General features: G+C 37.4%; 1 protein-coding gene across 4 annotated transcripts in view; it reads left to right on the top strand.

Annotated features, from left to right (window-relative positions):
- The window catches only part of EPB41L4A (erythrocyte membrane protein band 4.1 like 4A), a 241,028-nt gene that overhangs the window by 127,261 nt on the left and 91,548 nt on the right, over positions 1-22,219 (top strand). For all 4 annotated transcript variants that reach the window (XM_090276562.1, XM_090276561.1, XM_090276563.1 and 1 more), the window contains 6 exons: positions 82-160; positions 8,387-8,484; positions 9,816-9,936; positions 12,337-12,424; positions 14,713-14,801; positions 15,412-15,475. In XM_090276562.1, the coding sequence (XP_090132688.1) occupies positions 82-160; positions 8,387-8,484; positions 9,816-9,936; positions 12,337-12,424; positions 14,713-14,801; positions 15,412-15,475 (539 nt within the window). The remainder of the gene's footprint in view (positions 1-81; positions 161-8,386; positions 8,485-9,815; positions 9,937-12,336; positions 12,425-14,712; positions 14,802-15,411; positions 15,476-22,219) is intronic.

Here is a 22,219-nt window from a genome sequence, read left to right as displayed (position 1 = left end):
AGAAATTTCTGGTAAGTATAATACTACTACTTTGATGGATTTATAATGTGAAATTAAATTAATTTCTATTTCCTATTTTAGCTGGACCTCCATATACTTTGTATTTTGGTATTAAATTCTATGCTGAAGATCCATGTAAGCTTAAAGAAGAAATAACCAGGTAAAGTATTGACTTTGCTTTTGAACAATACATGTATGGCATATACAAAAGGCTTTATTTCAGACAAATGGGGTCAACCATTTGGATGTATGTCTACCTGTATTTTGTAACACATCTAGTGTGAGAGTTTAATTTAAACCAGGATTGCATGAGACAGAGCAATGTCTGATGATAGATGTGTTTGAACAGTGGCATGAACCCAGGTGACATGATGACAGATTTTACATCTGCTGTGATGGGATATTTCTATATCTTTATTGTGAAGGATGCATTCAGCCTTTGTAGCCATATAAAAGTAGTCATTTGAACTGTGTAAAGGAAGATATTTTGATGTTCAGTTTGTATGTGTAAATATAAATTTGAAGAGCCAGTACTTCTCTTTAATTAGTGTAGCTTAAATGTCTGCTGTCTGGGGGTTTCATTTATCTCTGTAGGAAATAAAAAATTGGTTTTAGTATTTTATAATGTATTACTTCATGTTTTTCATCAGATGTTTTATTTCAGTTAAGGTAGAATTTTCTATTGGTATTGGTTCTACTGTTAAAATAGTTCATGCCAACATTTGAAAGTGGCTTATAAAGAGTGGACAATAGTGTTACATATTCACTTACTCAACTTGGGAGCCCACTGCACATGGAAGCAAAAACAAAAGTGTTTTTCCTAACTTTACTCTGAGTGGTCAGCTTTTCTAGTAAACCCTCACCACTGGCTCAAGTGAAATCTAATTTGTTATTCAAAAAAATTTAAGTCATATTTTTGATAACTAAGGCAGCCTGTGGTTTTGTTCCTATTCCTTTTTTTTGTGTTTTCCCTTAGACTTTGTTTTGTCTTGATTCTGGACTGTGCACAGAGGAGTGAAGAGAGAAGGCTAATTGGATGTTTTCTGTTGTGCTCTGAAGTGCTATAATTAGGCCTCTTTTTAAGAACTGTGCAGATGTCTGTGTGCACATTTCCTCTCATCACCTTGTTAGCCGAGCTTTTGAAGAGCAGGCTGTCCATGCAGGCCTTCCTCAAGCACACTTTTGTGGGAGAAGGGCCATTGTGTGGGGTAGATGTTGCAGAGTGTATTTACATTAGTTTCATGAGTAGTCTCTGCAGTCAAGAAGGATTTCTGAGTCATGGGCTTATGGGGAAACTGCATCCAAGTGTTATAAAAACACATTTATATCTGTAACTCATTAGGGAATTGGAAGGGAACAACATTTTATGAAAATACAAGAGAACTCATTCATTTTGAGGTTGTCAGTACTGTCTCTGTGCCTCAGTTTCTTCAACCGTGAAATTGGAGATGTACCTGTCTTATAAGGTTTTTTGTAAACATTCAGTAGAATAATGTATTTGAAGCTCTTATACAGCTGACCCTTGAACAACACTGGTTGGAACTGCACAGGTCCACTTGTATGTGGATATTTTTCTTTCTTTCTTTTTTTCCCAGCATAATTTATATGCTTTCATTTAAAAAAATTTTTTTTATTGTATTTTTTTCTGTTACTGTTTAGTTCCTTTATACCCTCCTCCTCCCTTGGATTTTTTTTTTTCAATAAATACTATAAAAGTATTTTTCTTCCTTATGTCTTTCTTAATAACATTAACTTTTCTCTAGCCTATTTTATTGTAAGAATATGGTATAACACATATAACATGTAAAACATATGTTAATTGACTGTTTAAGTTATTGGTAAGGCTTCCAGTCAACAGGAGGCTATTAACGGTTAAGTTTTTTTTTTAAATTTGTTTAAAGATTTTTATTTTATTTATTCTTAGAGAGAGGGGAAGGGAGGGAGAAAGAGAGGGAGAGAAACACTGATTGGTTGCCTCTCGCATGCCCCCAACTGGGAACCCAGCCCGCAACCCAGGCATGCGCCCTGACTGGGAATCGAACCGGTGATCCTTTGGTTCACAGGCCAATGCACAGTCCACTGATCCACACCAGCCAGAGCAACAGTTAAGTTTTGAGGGAGTCAAAAGTTATATATGGATTTTCACAGGGTGTCAGCATCACTAATCTCTGCATTGTTCAAGGGTCAACTGTAGTTGATTGCGTTTGTTCAGAGGAGTTACATCTTAAATGAGGGTTAGGTTCCAAAAGATAAGATGTTAAAAGTAAGGGGGAGGAAAAAGCAGTGTTTTGTAATGTATTGCTTTGTATCTGTTCACCCAATATTAATGATGACCAGAAATTTTCTAACTCATTAACAGAATACATGGATTTATGTTATGTACAAACCCATAAATAATTCAGTCCCACCTGTTTTTCCTCAAGCATTAGACCAAATCATATAATTAAGAACCAGATGACATAATTAGCTTACAAGTAATGACCATGATCTATATGAATTTATTTTTATTGCTGAAAAATATATAGTTGAATTCAGGTAAATTAAATGTGAATTTAATGTGATATCACTATGCACTTAGTATGTCCTGAAGAGAAAGTCAATGATTAGCATGAATATGTTAACTTAATTGATAGACATAATGGACCTTAAAAAAGGAGTCAATTATACAAGATAATTTTGGCAAAAATAAAAACTGAAAGCAAAACACAAAAATCCTCCAATATATGCTGTTAAAGGGTAAGTCTACTTAGGCCAGCATTTTCAAGTTGAACATTTATTTACCTTGCTTCAATTCTTTAGAAAAATTTCTGACCTTCTCTGTATTGGCTTTTAGGTTGTTTATAATTTTTTGATATGAAAAATAATACTGTGGTTAACATGCTTACACCTATTCTTCAGGGTTTTTTTTGTCATTATATTGTACAGACCGCTTTCACTATTGATCCCGTTTGTTTTACTCCTGCATAGTATTCCACAATTTATTTAACCATGCACAGTGGTTGGTTCTCCAGTTTGTTTCCTTTTTGAAAATTTTAGATAATGCTGCATTGAATTTTCTCAAGTACATATATAATTATACTAGATATAGTAGTCCAGAAGGATGTTGTATTTGGGGGGGGGGGAACCTACAGCTAAATGGGATATACAGGAAAATAAGGTTCCAGACCATGAGAAAGCTAAGTGAAAGAATCATATCAACTTGGAGTACCTGTTTTGTGCTTTAAAATGTGTTCTGATATAAACAAGGTTGGGTGACTCTAGGTCATATATCCTAACTTCCACCCTTATAGAACCTTTCTGACATGTCAGCCAGCTTCTTTGTAAGCATTTTAAGACAGGAAACCTTACTGCCTCACAAAGCAATTGGAAATTCAGTAAGAAATAGATGCCTGTAACTTCTGTCATCAGTACTAGGTTTTCTTTCTAGGTCTATGCAGAATAAATCTAATCTCTCTTCTCATTGTCAGTCCTTTAAATAATTTGTGTCCTCATGATTATTTGTTAAATTTATTTTCAGTTCTGACTCAAAATATTATGACAGCCTTTCATGTATTCCATGTCACTCATAGCTCTGAATCCCCTGCAGATTTGATGAGCACAGTACACTAGGAGGTTAAGAAGATGGGCTTTGGAGTCAGACAGGCTGAATTTGCATCCTTGCTTTGCTACTCACTAGTTGTGTAATCTTGAGAAGATTACCTAGCCTTTTTAAAGTCTGTTTTCTCATCTGTGGAGTGGAATTAAAGTATTCCTTCAAAAAGGTGTTGAGAGGAATATAAGACAATACATGCAAAATACTTATAATGCAATCATGTTAAGTGTTCAGTGTATGGTATGGGTTAGCTAAAATGGAAACAATAATAATTACATTTTCAAATTATTGATTACAAAACTAGGAAGGAAAAGACCAACTTGGAGCCATGAGGTAGGTCTTTCAGGTTAATATCAATCCATTAATTAGAACTTTTTGGATGTAATTGTTCATTTAACTATGAATTATCCTACCATTGCCCTCTTTAGCCTGCATTCTTGAATTTGTGTGAAAAGACAGAATTCACTTACTGACCTGCCCTTCATCTAGTAACTACTCGAAGCATCATGTTTCAGTGCACTGAGTACCAAGGAGATTCAGAAGTGACCAAAGAAAGATAGGGTTTCATTCCGTGGAGAAAGAGAGGACAGAGAGACTGTGCATTCCTTTGCTGATAATGCTACCTGTGACACCATTGAAACTTTCTTGAACTTCTAAGGATCTAACAACTCTATACAAAAAAAAAAATAATGTTAGTTCCAAAATGACTTGTTCACACTGAGTACTTTTTAGCTTCTAAAAGCAGGTGCTTGTTTTTTAGTTTGTTTTGTAATATTTTATAGTATTTTCCAGGGATTGATATTAAGTGTATCAATTATTATTACTTTGGTAGTCCATATTCTTCATATTGTGAAGATTAGCTTGTTTTAGCTTCTTTGCTAGCTAAGTGACCTTTAGTTCCACTTCCACTCCCAGAGTCCCTGTCTCTGAGTGAAGATAGTGGTCCTCAATTCATCAGAGCTGAAGTGAGGCTCACTTTCCAGTATGGATGCGAAAGAAATGTGTGAATTTAAATGGACTGTACAAATGTTAAGGTGATACTATTGCTATTTGTTCCTGTATTTTAATAATCAGTTTTAAACCTCTGAGACAAAAGTGTTACTCCACATCTTCTTTGTCTCTTTCTCAAAAAGTAGTGGATGCTTTCTCTATGTTTCTTTGTAAGCTATACATGCCATTTCCTCCACAGTATTTAATATTATGTTATTATTAAATAACATTTCCCTCTGTCCCTCACATTTAAGCTTATCCAACATGATCAGGCTGCTGTGGCATGCTGTGCTCCCTCTCTGTGGGGTGTAGAGCACAGTCCTGCCTTTTGTGTAGGAAGTCGTCCTCTCCTTCAGGGTCATGTTCAACTGGCACCAGAAGTCAGACTTTGCCTTGTCTTCACATCTTTCAGTTTCCTCACTGAGGTTTCAAGTCATTGGAAGGTGCACCTCAGACTGTTCCGGTGTGAGCCTGCTGGCTGTCTTTCAGGAGAACCCTCTGCCCCTTCTCTAAACAAATCTTTGCCCATTCTTCTTGTCTCTGTTACTTGCTAAACTGTTAATGGCCCACGACAGCTTATAAATCCTTGGTGTCAGTTCAGCTCTTTGCATTGAACAGCAGATACATGGAAAACTGTGAGGCCAATATTTCAAGCCCTTGGCCTGTGTTGTAATGGTTGCAGTGTTGTGATAAGTGTGGAAAGGAGGGAAGACAGAGCACTTCTCCCCAGAGCTGTAGCTTGGAAGGCAGTGCATATACACCAATATATTAATTCACATAAAAAGATAATCAGTAGTTGCTTTATGAAGCTCTGCTCTGCACAAGAATGTGTTCTGAAAAGCTTCCTTATTAAGTAAATCATTTTTGATCAGTATTTTTTTCTCCAATAGCGGTACAATATAACTAGGGTCACAATATAATATATTGTCCAAACCCTGACACTTTGGAGAATGACTAGGAGAGTTATTAATAATTAGGCATGAGTAATAGACACAAACTAGAACTCTCCTAGGTAAACTAGATTGTAGATTCACCCTAATTACAACCAGAGATAAACAGTGACTCAAGCATCTATTCATAGTCTTAATCAGAATGACATAGAAAGATCCAGCAAATCTAAATATGTAATCTAAATAAAATATTTCGTTGTACCCTAAGTCCCATAAAATGGACAAAATAATCTATATACAGTTAATTAAAAATGGGATCATGATAAAGTGTTTCTTTAGCATGTAATTTATGATATTACTATATCATAAATTTGTTTTATATAAAAATAATATAATGCTTACTATCATAAAGATTAACCGAGTTCCTAATTAAAAATAGTTTACTTGTCTTCTTTGATTTCAGTGGATTTTTTATGCAATGACTTGAAGACTTCTGGTATCTTTAAAAGGCATGCCGTCTAGAGAAGTTTAAGATGTCCTTTTTTTCTTTTTCCTTATGTATTTCTCAGAGACAGCAAAGAATGTTCAGTTTTTTTTTCATTTCCATCCATCTGTCTTTTTGTTCATTCATATAGCCATCCATCAAGGCAAGTTCTTTATTGAGTAGCTACTGTGTGCTGAGCCCTATGTAGTGAAAATAGAATTAACAATGGGTTGTGTTTCTGTCTTTTGTATGTTTGTCTTTCTTTCTTTGTTTCATCTCTTTGTTTTTCATCTCACTGTTTCTCTTTCTCCTTCTCTTTGAAGCAAAGTCTTAAGGGATTTGGTCCCTCAATTTCTGTATTTGGCAAGGGATTTGACTGTTCAGTCAGATGTTATAGAAGTCTTAATAGAGCAAGACAAATAAGCATCTGTGACCCATTTCCTTAAAAAAAATAAAAGCACTTCAGGAGAAATTCCAAGTTAACAGTAGAGAAAGAGAATGTAGCTAAACACAAGTTTCCAGCAAGCAGCAGTAGTTCTAGTGAAATGTCTCTTTAGTTTATAAGCTTTTGCATTTAATTTCTGCTAATATCACTTTCCTTCTCTTCAAGAGGAGCAGCGATTATTAAAACGAAGTGGATTAGTATGCAGGCATTCAGGGAGTGGGAAGTCATTAAGTAGGGCTGTAACTGGGAATTGGAGTTAGGAAGTGGTGGTGATGGGCAGTCAGTGGTTATTACAGAAGGCTTGGCTTAAGAAGTAAGCAAGTCTTAAAAGTTATCTTAAAGATCTTGAACTTTATCCTGAAGATTTTTAAAGGTTGTTTTTTTGTTTGATTGTTTTAACCAAGAGAGTGACATGATCCTGTTCACCTCCTGGGAAGGTCATTTGGAAGGTGGCAGAGCAATGAAGCTTTTAGAAATCCAGTGGGTACTGAAGCGAAGTGTATGGATTCCCAGAACAGCAGATTTAGAGATAGAATGTGGGCGCCTGGGGTTTGCTCCCAGGTTTCTCTTACTTGGGTGCCTGGAGAGCTGTGGTGCCATTTACCGAACTAGGCAGTGGGAAAACACAGGCTGCTACGCAGATTTTTCTCTTAAGCCTGTGGGCACACTCAAAGTTGATATCAGATTTCTAGAAATGATAAGAGTAACATCTAGCATTTGGATATCCTTACTAAGGGCCTTGGTTGTGAGCATTTGGAGAAGAGAAATTTATCAAAGCTGCTTTTTATAATTCATTTTCTTTGTTTTTGTCTGCCTTTTCCCCAATGACAGAGAAATATAAATCACAAAAGACAGCCTGAAGTGTGTGTCAAAGAGAGAGAAGGAATGAGAGAAGGAGGGACGGGGGAGGATGGGGGAGGGAGGGAGAGAGAGAGAGAAAAAGAGAGAAAGGGGGAAAGAGAGAGAGACAGAGAGAGAGAGAGACAGAGAGAGAGAGAGAGAGAGAGAGAGAGAGAGAGAGAGAGAGAGATTGAGAGATTGAGAAATTGGGGTGTGTGTTGATGATTCATTGTATTGGTTCATAAACCTCTGGTTTCACACCACTGACAGAAAGCCTGAAAGTGGCAGGGTTAGGGGAGGGTGTCGGTGGAGGATGGGAAGCTAGCCAAAATTGCTCAGCACCCTCCTTAAGAGAGATCTAGGGTCAGATTTCCTCGAATCCAGTTCTGGCTCTGCTACTTAACTGTTATGAGATCTTGGACAAGTTACTTCATCTCTTTGTGTCTGTTAGTTTCTTTATCTGCAAAATGGAGGTGATGATAGAACTGACTTCATTTTAAAGTCTTACATAAGTTATTGTATGTAAAATACCTGTAATCAGTTACTATATTCACAGTGTTTAGAACAGTGGGTAGCACTGTTATTATAGCAGGTTTTCTTTAGGCAAATGGAGTGATCAAAGCTGCAGATAATGGGCAGGGTCTTAATAAGTGGGAGGATTGATGACCTTTTATTCTGTATGTATGATTTTAGACCCTGTAGCTAGACATCATCTAGGTTGAGTCCTTGTGATTTGTTCCTCCCATTATGAGCATGTCATTACAGTGTTAAGAATAGCTTGGATGTAACCTCTACATCAGCCTCATGAGGTGTAGCTACTTCACTGTCCCAAGTTTTACAAATGAGGAGACTGGCTGTTAGGTCAAGCAGCCGACCAAAGCCACAGGCTATGGAGTACTGGAGCTGGGATGCAACCCAGCCCATCTAATTTGAGAGCCGTCCCTTTGTAGCCACTACCTTGTATTACGTCTGTAGTGTCCTCAGATAGTCTGTTTACTCAACAGCTTCCTTAGAACAAAAACAAAGCAGAAGGCACTTTATTTTCATTAGAGATGGTTGGCTGTTACCTTGATTCTCAGGCTTTGAAATTCCAGGTCTGAGTAGTGTAACATTATCGTTAATCTCCTTTTCCATTTCTCTTGTAGATACCAGTTTTTCTTGCAGGTGAAGCAAGATGTCCTTCAGGGCCGCCTGCCCTGCCCTGTCAACACTGCTGCTCAGCTGGGAGCATATGCCATCCAGTGTAGGTTCCACTGCAATAAATTTGCTTCAGATATATATTGTTTATTTTTTTGTTTTTAGAGAGAGGGGAAAGGAGGGAGAGAGAGGGAGAGAGAAAATCAATGAGAGAGGGAAACATCAGTCGGTTGCCTCTTGTACTTGCCAGGACTAGGAACCAAACCCACACCCTAGGCATGTGCCCTGACTGGGAATTGAACCAGCAACCTTTTGCTTTGTGGGATGACACTCAACTGACTGAGCTACTCTGGTCAGGGCCACTTAAGATATTTTGAAAAGAATTTTGAATTTTTCTTTTTAAGCAAGTTTATATACTAACATTTTTCTTATCAGAATATGTTGCTGAAGAAAATTGAATTTAGTCAGAATTCAATTTTTAATCAGTGTCACCTCAGAAGACATAACCATGAAGCCAATTACATATTCCTTGTAGTAGGTCCCATGCAGTTTTAGTCATAGGAATTGCATTGATTCTTGTTTAAGTGGAGGGCCTGAAAAATCTGTTCTATTCCACATGCCACCCGAGTTCACTGATGCCCCGGAGCTGTTCTGTCTCAGCGGTCACACTGCTTCCAGGCAGCTGTTGTGAAGACTCCAAGTGAACAGGTGCCATCGCTGTTCAGAGTGTGGCCCTCGTTTGGCACTCATTGCAGTTGAGCTCTTGGCAGCAATGTGGCAGCTGTGAGGGGCATTTCCAGGTTGCATTTCATTTTGGACACTGAAGCTGAGGCTGGGGGCAATGAGGCAGCCTGTTTCTTGCCTTTGTGGCATTTGCAGATCAGAAATAGCCTAGAAAAAGTATCTAAGGAATAATATGAACTTCGTTGGGCTTGGAATGTGGATTAATGTAGGGAGGAGAATTTTTGATAAGCATAATATAGTGAGCTTTCTGGGGCTATGTGCAACACTGTATTATATTTTTATGACCATTATTTGGGGCAAATACATTCTGAATCACATGCTCTATTTCTTGGTATCATTGTCTGAAAGGATATATTGGGGCCATGGTTGTTTTTCACTTCTAGTATTTCCAATATCGGTACTTTAAATTCTGTTTTCAACACCTTTTTTCATATATACTGATAAGAATAATTGAAATGAAAATGAATTATAGTCTTTCAGAAGCAAAAATAAAGAACTTATGTTTTTAAGATAAGTTTCGTTTATACCATTCATATATGCTCATCAGTTGTTTTTTTACTAAAATTACATATATGTGAATTTATTAATATTAGGCATTTGAACAAACTGTTTAAGCAAGACAGGAATACTTGTATTCCTGTATTTTGGGGGAATTTTTCCCTAAGAAAAATTTATATATTTTTTCTTTTTTAGCTGAACTTGGAGATTATGACCCATATAAGCATACTGCAGGATATGTGTCAGAATATCGGTTTGTTCCTGATCAGAAGGAAGAACTTGAAGAAGCCATAGAAAGAATTCATAAAACTCTAATGTAAGAATCACATTTTATTAATGATAATTAACATGGTGTACATTAGATCCCTAGAATGTCATCTTGTAACTAGAAGTTTATACTCTTTGACCAAAATATCCCTCAGCCTGATAACCAGCCCTTTGTAACCACTATTCCAGTGTTTGTTTCTATGAAGTTGACTTTTTTAGATTTTACATACAAGTGATCCAGTGTTTGTTTTTCTCTGATTTATTTTGCTTAGCATAGTGCCCTCAAGGTCCAATCCTATACTTGAAACTAGTAGATCTTCAGTGTTCTCACCACAAAAAAAAAAGGTAATTGTGACAAGATGGAGATATGAGCAAAGCTATGGTGGTAATCATTTTGCAGTATGTAAATTATCAAATAAATACATTGTATACCTTAAACTTACACAATATTATATGTCAACTACATCTCAATAAAACTGGAAAAAATAACATCTTATGTTGCATCAACCACCATCCTTTGCTATTTGCAGGCTTAAGAAAAGTTTCTAGAATGATAAATTCCTCACCTTTGCCTGGAACATTCTAGCATTCTTTTTCTTTTTAAAGTTTTAACTGCTTATAACAGTGAAAAGCTCATAGAAAACCCAAAATTTATAAAGTATAAAAGAGAGTAAATTCCAGTATCTAAAAGTCAAGGTATTTTTGGTCAATGGCCTTTCAGACCTCTATGTATAATTTCCCATAGAGAAAATGTATTATGTATCGACTTATGTATGATTGCACATGAATGGAATCATTCTGTATGTACTGTATTTTGCAGCCTTCTACTTTTTCAAGTTACTAGTACCTTGTGAAATTTATTTTTTAACTACAAATTATTTTATAACCACAAAAGCCTTAATGTAGTCTGGATTTGCTATGTCATAAATATGTAAATTCTTCCCAGTTCTAAGCAAAGTCCTATTCAGTCTATAGCAATGAATCTGAAATTCATGATGACACATTGTGGAGCCTTGGAAGGTATTATGTTAACACCACATGCACTGCTGAGAACATACTCAAGCCCCTAGTAGGATTTTTAATTAATGGCAGCATTGAAGTTATAATTTAATTATAGTTATTGTGGTTAAGTCCTCTATATTGATTGACTTTGCTTTATTGCCTCCTATGTAACATTCCCTTTTGAATTTGCTTTGTTTTAGATCTATTATAGTTGAGAAAAAAAAGGGGAATTAATCTGGTCAACAAAAAGTGTTTGCCTAACGAATCTGTTTCAATGAATAGCAGCAGAAGTCAATTGCTGACTTGCAATCAGGGAAGCCAGGTGCTCATCTTGCATTAGCGTGCACCAGAACGCTCTTCAGCCTGATTGCAGAGTCCTTCATTTTAAAGTTTTGCTGAAGTGGGTGCTTAGAAAGTACCTGCTATAACATTATGAAGGGCAGCGTGTTTGGCATATTCTGAGAAGACTAATTCTAGTAGGAGTTTCAAAGCATGATGATATATTTCGAAACTTTCAAGGAGCTTTGGGTGAAGGGCCTTATATGTTTTATGCAATGGTGTTGACAGTATGACTGTGATTTGTAAGAGAATAAATCTTGATCAAGGGATGGTAGCTTTGTTGTGTCTAATTTATGATGAACAGTGTTCACAGATTTTAAAAGTATGATTTATTACTGGGTCTTCCAGGGTACCGTGGCTGAAAGATAAGAATGCATCAAAGAAGGATTGCTTAATTTCAAAAAGTTCACAGCTCCTTTTGTTGGCCATGAAAAATCTCTTTCTCTTTCTTACACACGTACTTCTGCCGATCCATAGAGATTCCTGGCAGATGCTCACCCTCATTAGGGATGGATGCTATTTTCTGTATATTGTCACCTATGAAGATTTTGGGAAGATTTCTATGCTTTGTATTGAGATAATTACAAGTATGTTTACAATGTCTAAGTATTGCCTAGTGTACTTCCACCCTGCTGGGCTCAGGAGATGCTGATGCAACCCTGTCTTGGTGGTGGGGAGCCCATTCTCTTCTTCCTCCCCACCACTGCTCTTGCTGTTTCTCCTGAAGGAGAGCCGCTGGGGCATGGGGACAGTTACTCTTTGTCAGAGTATGCTTTTTTTTTTAACTTGAGTGCTCATATTCTTAACAATCTCTTTGGGGGTTTCTGAAACAGACAATTTTTAATATATCCTATGACATTGGGATTGGCTCTAATGAGCAAAAGTAAGTTTGGTAAGTGAAATTAACTCCAAACGAGTATCACCTCAGAGTATAAAATTTTGTCATCAAGAAGGCAGGGGGCTTCTTGAAACGCAAAGACTTGCATTTGCATTAGCACAAAGGAGTCCTTATTTTTCCTGCAAATGCAGTGAGGACGGTTGAATTCCCTGTAAGTACAGTGGCTGTCAGTAGAGTGAGTAAGGCTCTCTCTTTCTGTGCTGGCTGTAGGGGTCAGGCTCCTTCTGAAGCAGAGCTGAATTACTTGAGGACTGCAAAATCCCTGGAGATGTACGGGGTTGACCTCCATCCCGTCTATGTGAGTAACATTTAATTAACACAAAATATTTTAATCTGATGACATTTTTCTTAAAGTGCCACTGGAACTCCCAAAGGAAAGCTGCAGTCCTGTTGTTTAGTGAGCAGATGATGCTTTTTCATCTGTGTTTTTTGAACACAACAAATCTCTTGTGTGGATTAAACCCTAATGAGTTTTCCATAAAAGTCTGTGATTATATTTCCATGTGTAGAAAACAATTAACTGAGCTTGAAAAACACAATCTGGATAACAGCTCCAAAGGGCTTAACTAAACGTCAAAACAGTTTCAAATTGGTCTATAATTGATTGTATTAGGTAGAAAACAGGAGGGTTTTCCAAAAATAGATTTTATGCCTGAAAAACATTCATAAAGTCACTGGGCAGGTAGAGTAGCTTTAGGCAACAATCTAGGTGCAACTGTTTGTGGTTCTCTGTTGCATCTGCAGGTTCTGTCAACATTATGGTGACTGCCTATTATAGTTCTTGCCTCTGCATTATTAGAAATATTTTTGCAGATTTTCTTCAGTAAATGACAAAACCTTGCTGAATATAATCATTGAGCAATTATATTGAATCTGTGTTGAATGTTCTGTATCTAGGTCTTAAACCTTTGAGCCACCTTTCTAAGGTGACCAATTAATTATTCTATGCCAGTGAGATTGAAATGTGATTGCCTTTCATTTTATGAGTTTAGTTAGCAATAGTCATATTTGGTTATTTGAGAAAATGAGCCAGGTACCTTTACACAAAGTAAATTGCTAAAGATCATATATGGACCGATGTTTGTCAATTGGATTATGGAACTTAATTTTCAAGGAACCCTGATAAAACTTACAGTGATATAACTCATCCATGCATTTATTTTTTAATATGCCTTTTGCTTATTAGAGTTTGTAAAGAGTTAGATGTATCCCTGGGTATACCATTAATATGGGAATAAAAGTTATGTATTTGGGGGAAGTAGTAGTTCTCTGATATATTAGATTTTAGTCTCATTAGATCATTAAACACTCTATACTACTGTCCTTTAAGAACACTTCTAAAATTTTGTGGGGTAGTTATCTTTTCCCCTTCTAGCCACATTAATCATGCCAGGTTTAAAGTTTTTTTAAAAATGTATTTTATAGGAAACGTATAAAGAGATAGTCTTCTGCAAAATACTTATGCATTTGTATAATGCTTACCGCAAGTCACCAACACGTTTTTATGGATGGGGGAATGTATGGTAAATGAACTGGATTTATTAGACTCTTCCATACATTTCTTTAAGGTTGAATTTTTAGAAATGAAACTGGGCAACAGTTGGTATTCTTTTATAACTTATTAGTTAATTTATGTTCCCTGGGAATATGACTTTGTAATCTGTTATTTGACCTTAGAGTAGAAATAAGATGAACATAAACAGACAGTTCTGTTTATGTCCTTGGTACCAACTCCGCAACTTTTTCATTTCAGAATTCCATTTTTTCTTTTAAATATGTTTATTGATTTTAGAGAGAGAGGAAGAGAGAGAGAGAGAGAAACATTGATGTGAGAGAAACATTGATTGGTTGCCTCCCACTTCAGGTCCCGACTGGGGAGTGAACCCACAACTTAGGTATCTGCCCTGACTGGGAATTGAACCCTCAACCTTTGGGTGTATGGGATGATGCTCCAACCACCTGAGCCATATCTGCCAGGGCAGAATTCCATTTTCTTAATTGAGATTTATCACTGCCTGGAAATTAAGTTCTCTAGTCTTTACCAGAGAAGACTGTATTTTTAAGTTTTGAGCTGTCTTAAAAGTCACAAATGAAAGTAGGAAGAAGCATGATACCGACCTAGAAAATCCAAGTATGCCTGTAGTTGGCTGCCTGAACTTTCTGGAGAGGGTGGTGATGAACTAGGTCTCATGATTGTTCACATCAGAAAGTAAGATCAATGAACCCTTGGGAGGGACCCTTGAGAGAAGCCAGTGGTTCTTAGTCCTTGGCTGCATAGGAGAATCACCTGGAGTATTTATGTGTTTTTGGTACCTGGGCCCCTTCATTACAGATTCTTATTTAACTGGTTTTGGTAGTACCCAGGCATCAGCATTGTAAGCTGCATGGGTGATTCCAGTTAATGTGCAGCCAGGGTTGACCACCACCATAGAAGCAACATGGGCTCAGTCCATCAGTGGCCTGATTATTAGTCCAATTAGATCTAATATTAATCTGACAAATTATGTTTGAATGAGCAATTACAATATGGCACAGTACACTTATGTGAATAAATGTATAATTATAGCCATATGTTTGTTTTTGCAGGGAGAAAACAAATCGGAGTATTTCTTAGGATTAACTCCAGTTGGTGTTGTTGTCTACAAGAATAAAAAGCAAGTGGGGAAGTATTTCTGGTAAGAAGTGTAACTGTGGGCAGAGTTGGTATTAAAAGTTATACACTCTGTGTATTAGGTTTATGGGATTTGTGTGTCAGTGAAAGCATTGGGAAAAGAAAATAGGTACATTTCCAGTGTTTGATAAATATGAGTGAACTTGGGTGCCAGATTTCTCCCAATGCATATCAGTATATATTTTCTCTGTAAATTTCAGGTATTGCGGTTCTGGACTCTTGCCGGTGGAAGCTGTGTATAGTAGGATTTCCTACCCATGCTCTGTGTGTTGGTGGGCTGTGATTCCAAGATGACTCTGAGTTTTCACTCTAAACAGGGAAGGGTCTGAGAGGGATTAAGGAGTCTTTGGCACTACAGTGTATCTGGAAGAGCAGCATTGCCAGGGCCTGGGGTTCCGAGTTTCTCTGCATTTACTGGAGAAGCACAGAATGAGAATGGAGTTTTGTTAAGGAAGGTGTCTGGAGCAGAGGACACAGGGAACTTTGCAATTATTGTAGCAGTGTATAAGGGAGCCAGTATGGACCAATCTTTTTCTACTGGATACTTGTCTGAATTTCTGAAAGGTTAATTCTGAAAAACACCACCACCTGATTTTCCTTTTTTCCCCCCCCAGGCCTCGGATTACAAAGGTTCACTTCAAGGAGACACAGTTTGAACTCAGAGTACTGGGAAAAGATGTAAGTTTTTGTTTGGCGCTTAGCTTAACTGAGAAGGGGGAATTTCTTGCCCACTCATTGATAACTGAGAAGACATTGTGAAGTCAAACTGCTGTTTTCTTCAGCTGCAGCCGCACAAAACCTGGTTAATTGACTTACGTGTGCAGCTTCTCAAGAAAGGGAAAGGGAAGTGAGTAGAAATCAATGAGTTGATAATGAAGAGCTGTTACTGTAGTTTTAGTAAAAAGAAATAAACGTTTCTAGGGCAGAGAAGAAGAGCGGGCGATTGTCGTTATTAGTGTAATTGGCTCTTCAGTACTGTCTGTGAAGGTAGGATTTACATAATCAGAAAGGTGCAGCCTTCGTATAGGCTAAAAAGTGTCCTGATTTTGTTCCAAAGTAAATTAAACAACCTGTAGAGAGTCACACTTCTGCTGTTTCCCTCTAGTTGGGCGTAGCAGAGAAACCAGATGGGAAATTCTGGATGCTTTCAAGGGTGAAGGCGAGGCGAGAGTGTAGGAACACCAACCTTTCCTCTGCAGCGTGGTAGCGCCCTCCACGGTTGTTTGGGCAATGGGTGCAGTATTTGCTGGAGCCTGGGGGCACTTTCATGCCTTGACTAGTAGCTTTTAGGAAACTGGGCAAAAGAAGGCAAGCATATGAAAGCTTCCTTTTAATCTACCGGTGAAAAGAATGCTCCCAGAAATGCTAGTACTGGAATCCATATTTATGGGAAAAGTGAGTGAAAATATGATGTAGCAGTGTCCACCCTTCTCTGTCTTCAATGCTAACTATGCAGAACAAAATCCTAAGTGAAGGACATGGAATTGTTGAAGTGTTTGTTGTAAAAAAGAAGTTAGTAAAATCTGTGCTTGTACATTTGCAAGTTAAGACACAGGGAAATTGTGGTTGTAACTACAGTTGGAATGTGGTCCCTCACATGTAGCAGGTATTCAATAACTATCTGCTGAATGATCAATGAACTGATCTACAAAGATTACGCAATGCCAGATTAGAAAACCTGATACTATTTGTTCCCCTTTTAGAAAAAATACAGTGATCTTTCCCTGAACTGTGTGACATGCTGCCCTTTATTGATGAAATTAAAATTGGGTTCTGAAATGAATTGTAACTTGTAAGGAGGGAGAAAATCCAGATTTTTAAAGAAATGTTAGTCTAAAAACCTTACAGTAGTTCTTAACAGTTTAGTTTGAAGGAAGTTCAATTTTCTTCAACTCCTGATTAGATGTGTCAGTCTTAAATGTGCTAATATAAGATTGAATTAAAATCATCCAAGAAGTAGAAGAACTGATTAGCTGGTAAGGTTATCCAGTTTTCTCCCATCTTGCCACTGATTTCACATGGCTTAATCAGGGCATACAGTTTGTTCAATACATTGAAAATAATGTTTCAGGTTTTTCATAGGAATGCGATAATAAAATGTAAGACTTTTTATGGAAGCATTACTATTATTCAGAGTCATTTTTTCCCTTATATCTGAGTTATCTTTGTGAGTCAGGTCCTTTGGTGAACTACTTTTATGTTATTATTATTATAGTGCCTTGAAATGTTTTCTACTGCCTAGGGATAAATATTTGATAAAGCCACAGCTAATTTAAACTTTCAGTTTCTTCGATTTCTTTATAATTATCTGAAAGCAACAACAAAATTGAGATCATCCTGGTGTTTTTTACTGGCAGTCTGCATGGTTTCTTGCACACTCAGCTCAGTGCTAGTCCTTCTGCAGCTTTGAGAAGTGGCTGTTTGGGTGTGGCCTGAGGCAAGGCATGCTCCTAGGTCATTGAGCCCGGTGTCAGTGACCTTTAGTAAGGTGATAAAGCAGGTCACATAACTCAGGCATGAATCAAAGGAACTTCAAAAAATTAAATAGCACATTAATTTAGCCAGAGCAATTTGCTGAGCATTCTTGCTTTGTGGAGTCTTCTTTCTCCACCAGGGTCCTTCTCTCTGTGAGGCAGTGATTTACATAATGGTAGAATTAAGTTGATTATTATGAAGGCCTAACTGTAATCATGGATTAAATAGAAAAGTCTCCTGAAATCCGTCACCTGGAACAGTAATCACAGTCAGCTTGAAAAGTGGTTGAAATGCTTATTCTGCTGGTTTTCTGGTTGGCTGGTTCAGTCAGAGAGACTTAACTCAGCATGTTCAGTAATGTTATGGCCAAATTCAGAGATGCATTTCCTGAAAGAACAACAATGTCCTCCTGATAAAAGATTTTCCCAGTGTCATGCTGTGCCACTAACACTGCCCAGAAGTGGGATCACTGGGTCAAAAGGCAGATTCATTTTTAATTTTTTGAGTTATCTCCATACTGCTTTTCACAGTGGCTACACCAGTCTGCATTCCCACTAACAGTGCAGAAGGGTTCCCTTTTCTCCACATCCTCGCCAGCACTTGTAGTTTGTTGATTTATTGACGATAGCCATTCTGACAGGTGTGAGGTGGTATCTCATTGTGGTTTTAATTTGCATTTCTCTGATGATTAATGACATTGAGCATCTTTTCATATGTCTATTGGCCATCTGTATGTCCTCTTTGGAGAAGTGTCTATTCAGGTCCTTTGCCCATTTTTTAATTGGGTTGTTTGTTTTTGTTGAATTTTGTAAGTACTTTTATAAATTTTGGATATTAACCCCTTATCAGATGTATTGGTGAATATGTTCTTCCATTCTGTGGGCTGACTTTTCATTTTGTTGATGTTTTCCTTTGCTGTAGAAAAACTTTATAGTTTGATGTAGTCCCATTTGTTTATTTTTCTTTTGTTTCCCTTGCCAGAGGAGATTTATCCGATAAAGATATTCTACAAGTGATATCCGAGATTTTGCTGCCTATGTTTTCTTCTAGGATTTTTATGGTTTCAGGTCTAACATTTAAGTCTTTAACCCATTTTGAATTTATTCTTGTGTGTGGTGTAAGAAGGTGGTCTAGTTTCATTTTTTCTGCATGTATCTGTCCAATTTCCTAACACCATTTATTGAATAAACTATCTTTAGCCCGTTGTATGTGCTTGCTTCCTCTGTTGAGTATTAATTTACTATAAAGGTGTGGATTTCTTCTGGGCTCTGTATTCTGTTTCATTGATCCTAATTTATCCTTCTGAATCTCCTCACCTCTAAACCCATTTCCCCACAACCCCCTCCTATCTGGCAACCATCAAAATGTTCTCTGTATCCATGATTGTGTCTCTGTTCTTCTTGTTTGCTTGGTTTGTTTTTTAGATTCAATTGTTGATTGGTATGTGTTTCTTGCTATTTTATTGTTCATACTTTTGATCTTCTTTTTCTTAAGTAAGTCCCTTTAACATTTCATAAGATAATGGTTTGGTGATGATGAAGTGTAGTTTTCTCTTGTCTGGAAAGCTCTTTACTGCCCTTCAGTTCTAAATGATAGCTTTGTTGGGTAGAGCAATCTTGGCTATAGGTCCCTGCTTTTCATGACTTTGAATATTTCTTGCCAGTCCTTTCTAGCCTGCAAAGTTTCTTTTGAAAAATCAGCTGATGGTCTTTTGAGAACTCCCTTATAGGTAACCATCTGCTTTTCTCTTGCTACTTTTAAGAGTCTCTCTTTATCTTCAATTTTGGCATTTTAATTATGATGTGTCTTGATGTGGGCCTGTTTGCATCCATCTTGAGAGAGCAACAAATAGTTGTCTTCAACTAAATATTGTATTTGTAAGTATTTATTCCTCTGTTAGATTCAGAAGTTAATTATTAGAAATATTTTATGTATTATTTAAGCTTCAAAATAGGTACTGTTATTTAAATAACACCTCACCAAAAATTAAAACTTATAGTAAAAAGATCTTACATGTTGATTATAGGAAATCTGGGAATTTTCTATAGGAGCTAATTTTAAAGAGGAAATTAAAACTATTGACTTAAAATTCAGAGCAATGATTATTATTTCAGTACAATCCTTTTCAGATTTTTTCCTGTTGGGGTGAATATATTTTACACACACACACACACATGTATGTACCTTATCCCCTATGTGGTTTTGTACACAGATTTTATACTTCACAAGCATTTCTCCTTTTATTATATTTACTTATTATGTGCCTACACAGTGTTTGATAATGTTTTACTTTATTTTTATGTGTTTTACTTTTTCTTAATATTGTGGATGATTTCTTTTTCTTGTATTGTATCTTATAGCTAGTTTTTGCTGGTAGAAGTGAAAACTATGGAATTTTATGTGTATTTCAAACTGGCCATTTTGCTGAATTCTTGTATTCTAGCCAAGAGTTCTTAATATGATTTTCATAAATTTGTGTAGATGGTATATATTACTTAAAAATAAAAAATTATTCCTTTATTTCTGTTATTTCTCTTTTGTATTTTATAGTATTGGTCAGAACTTCTAGAAGAGGGTTGAGTAATCTAGCAATATAAGACATCCTTGATGGGTTTCTGATTTTAACTAAAAACCACTATTGTTTGACTACTTATATATTAGCTCTTGGTTTAAAATATATATGTTTATTGCCAGGGGGTTAAATTTTTAAAACATCTGTTATCAGATGTTTGATTTTCATTGAATGCCTTGAGATCAAAGATATTTACTTGTTCACTCATTGACAACTAACGCTTATTTCAAAAATCCAAATGAGATGGTAGTGGCTGAGACCAGGGTAGCAAGTGCTGAGGAGCTATTGGATTCTGGATTTAGCCGTATGGGTTTTTAGATTTGGGATGCAGGGGGTATGAGAGAGAGACATTCTGGTGACTTAAAGATGTTTGGCTGGAAAGGCAGGAAGAATGGAGCTGGAGGTGGAGTAGGCTATTAAATAGGACATTCTTGATGGGAGGGGTCAAGGGCGGGGGTTCGGAAATCCCTTTTTAACATGCTGAGTCTGAGGTGACTGTTAGATACCTAGTGGAGATATTTAATAGGTGGTCTGTATGAATCTGGAATTTGGGACCAAAGTCTGGGCAGAATATTCAGATTTGAGAATCATTGACATATCCTGATATTAAAAGCCACAAGACTGTGTGAAATCACTAGGAGAATGTATATAGATAAGAGAAGAGGAAGAACCAGAAAAGGGGACAGAGAAGGAACAACCAGGGAGGTAGGAAGAACACTAATTGTCTTCAGCTTTGCCAGGTAAAAATCATGTATTAAGTAAGCATCAAATGATGCTAATGTGTCAAATAAGATAAGGTTGAGACTTGACCACTGAATTTAGAAAATGTGGGAAGGCATTGAGAAGACTAGTTTTGGTGGATTGAAGATTGAGCTGTAACTCAGCAATTCCACTCTTAGGTCTGGGCACCCAAGAGAATCACAAGGGACAAGTATGCTCATTGCAGCACTTATGTGAAAGTTTAAAAAAAAAAAAAAAAAAAAAAGACCCAGAGGTTCATCACAGGGGAATGAATGCCTGAACTGATGCATATTAATTAAGAAAAAACAAAAGCAGTAATAGTGAAATTGGAGATGGTGCCAACAACTCTACTGAGGTGTTTTGGCACAAAGTGAAACAGATAGGAAGATAGTTGAGAGGATAAACCAGTGAAGAAGGAGGGTTTTTGTTTGTTTGTTTGTTTTGTTTTTTTGGCTTTTAAAGTTGGAGGAAATAATAGTACATCTATACTCTGAGGAGAATGAACCAATACATGGTGAAAACTTGACACTGTAGGAGAGAGAGGGAGAATTGCTGGAGTGACGTTATTCCTTGAGTAGATGGCAGGGGATGACATCCAGTGTATGAATGGAGCATTTGATGTTAGAGGGCAGGCAGGACAGTTCACCTGTGGTTAGCAGGTGGGAAGATGAAGCAGAGGAATGTAGACTAGGGTAGGTGGGTAAGGTCTCCTATCATCATTCTGCTTTTTATCTTGAGGGAACTAAGTGTCAAGTTCATCAACCGAGACAGAGGTTGAGGAGGAAGTATTGAGGGTCCAAAGGAAGAGGAAGAAATTAAAAAGTAATTTTGGAGAGAAAATGGACAAGAGACATGTGGCTTGATGGCATAATGTGATAGCTTGGTAGTAGAGAAGGTCATGAATTTAAAATGAGACAGTCACAGTGTGCTTTTCTCCAGCCACATTCAGCAGCACTGGTGCAGGCAGGAGGCAAGTGGAGAGTTGGATTTGTCAGGGGAGTAGTACAGAGAGAGGAGGGCAAGGAACTCCAGTGAGTCAGGGGAGCAACCACAGTGATTTCCATGGAATTGAGACTGGATAAGGAGGTAAGCGAGGACAGTAAAAGCACAGTCAGGTCTGTGGGTGGAGGTCTTGGTGGCGATGAAAGACTGTTGGGGGTGGAGTACTGGAGGGAGGGAGCTGGAGAGAGGGGTACTGGTCAGAAAGGGAGGTGTCAGGCCTTGAAATTATGGAGGGACTTCAGTTACTACAAATTGGAAATCCTAGGGCAGCGATTCTCAACTGTGGTCAATTACCTCTTACCCCCTGCTTCCCAACCCCAGGATATTTGGTAATATCTAGAGGCATTTGTGGTTGTGACAGCACCAGGTGGGATAGGGATGCTACTGGCATCAAAAGGGTAGAGGTTGGATATGCTGTTAAGCATTTCACAATATATTGTAAATTGGCAAAGGACAGGCCCCCACAGATATCAGTAGTGCTGAGGCTGAAAAGCCCTACCGTAGAGTCCTGAGCATGGGAGTGGGTGACTGGGATTGGGAGGAACACAGCATTGTTGGAGGAGAGATATTCAGGGAACCGAGATGTCTGGGTGTTGAAGGGATCGTTTCTATTATTTATATATTGGAATTTC

The sequence above is a fragment of the Furipterus horrens genome, unplaced genomic scaffold (assembly GCF_987537825.1).
Source record: "Furipterus horrens unplaced genomic scaffold, mFurHor1.1.pri manual_scaffold_5, whole genome shotgun sequence".
In the NCBI taxonomy this organism is placed as follows: Eukaryota; Metazoa; Chordata; class Mammalia; order Chiroptera; family Furipteridae; genus Furipterus; species Furipterus horrens.
The sequence above is the reverse complement of the archived record's forward strand: the minus strand, read 5'-3'. Positions and strand labels throughout refer to the sequence as shown.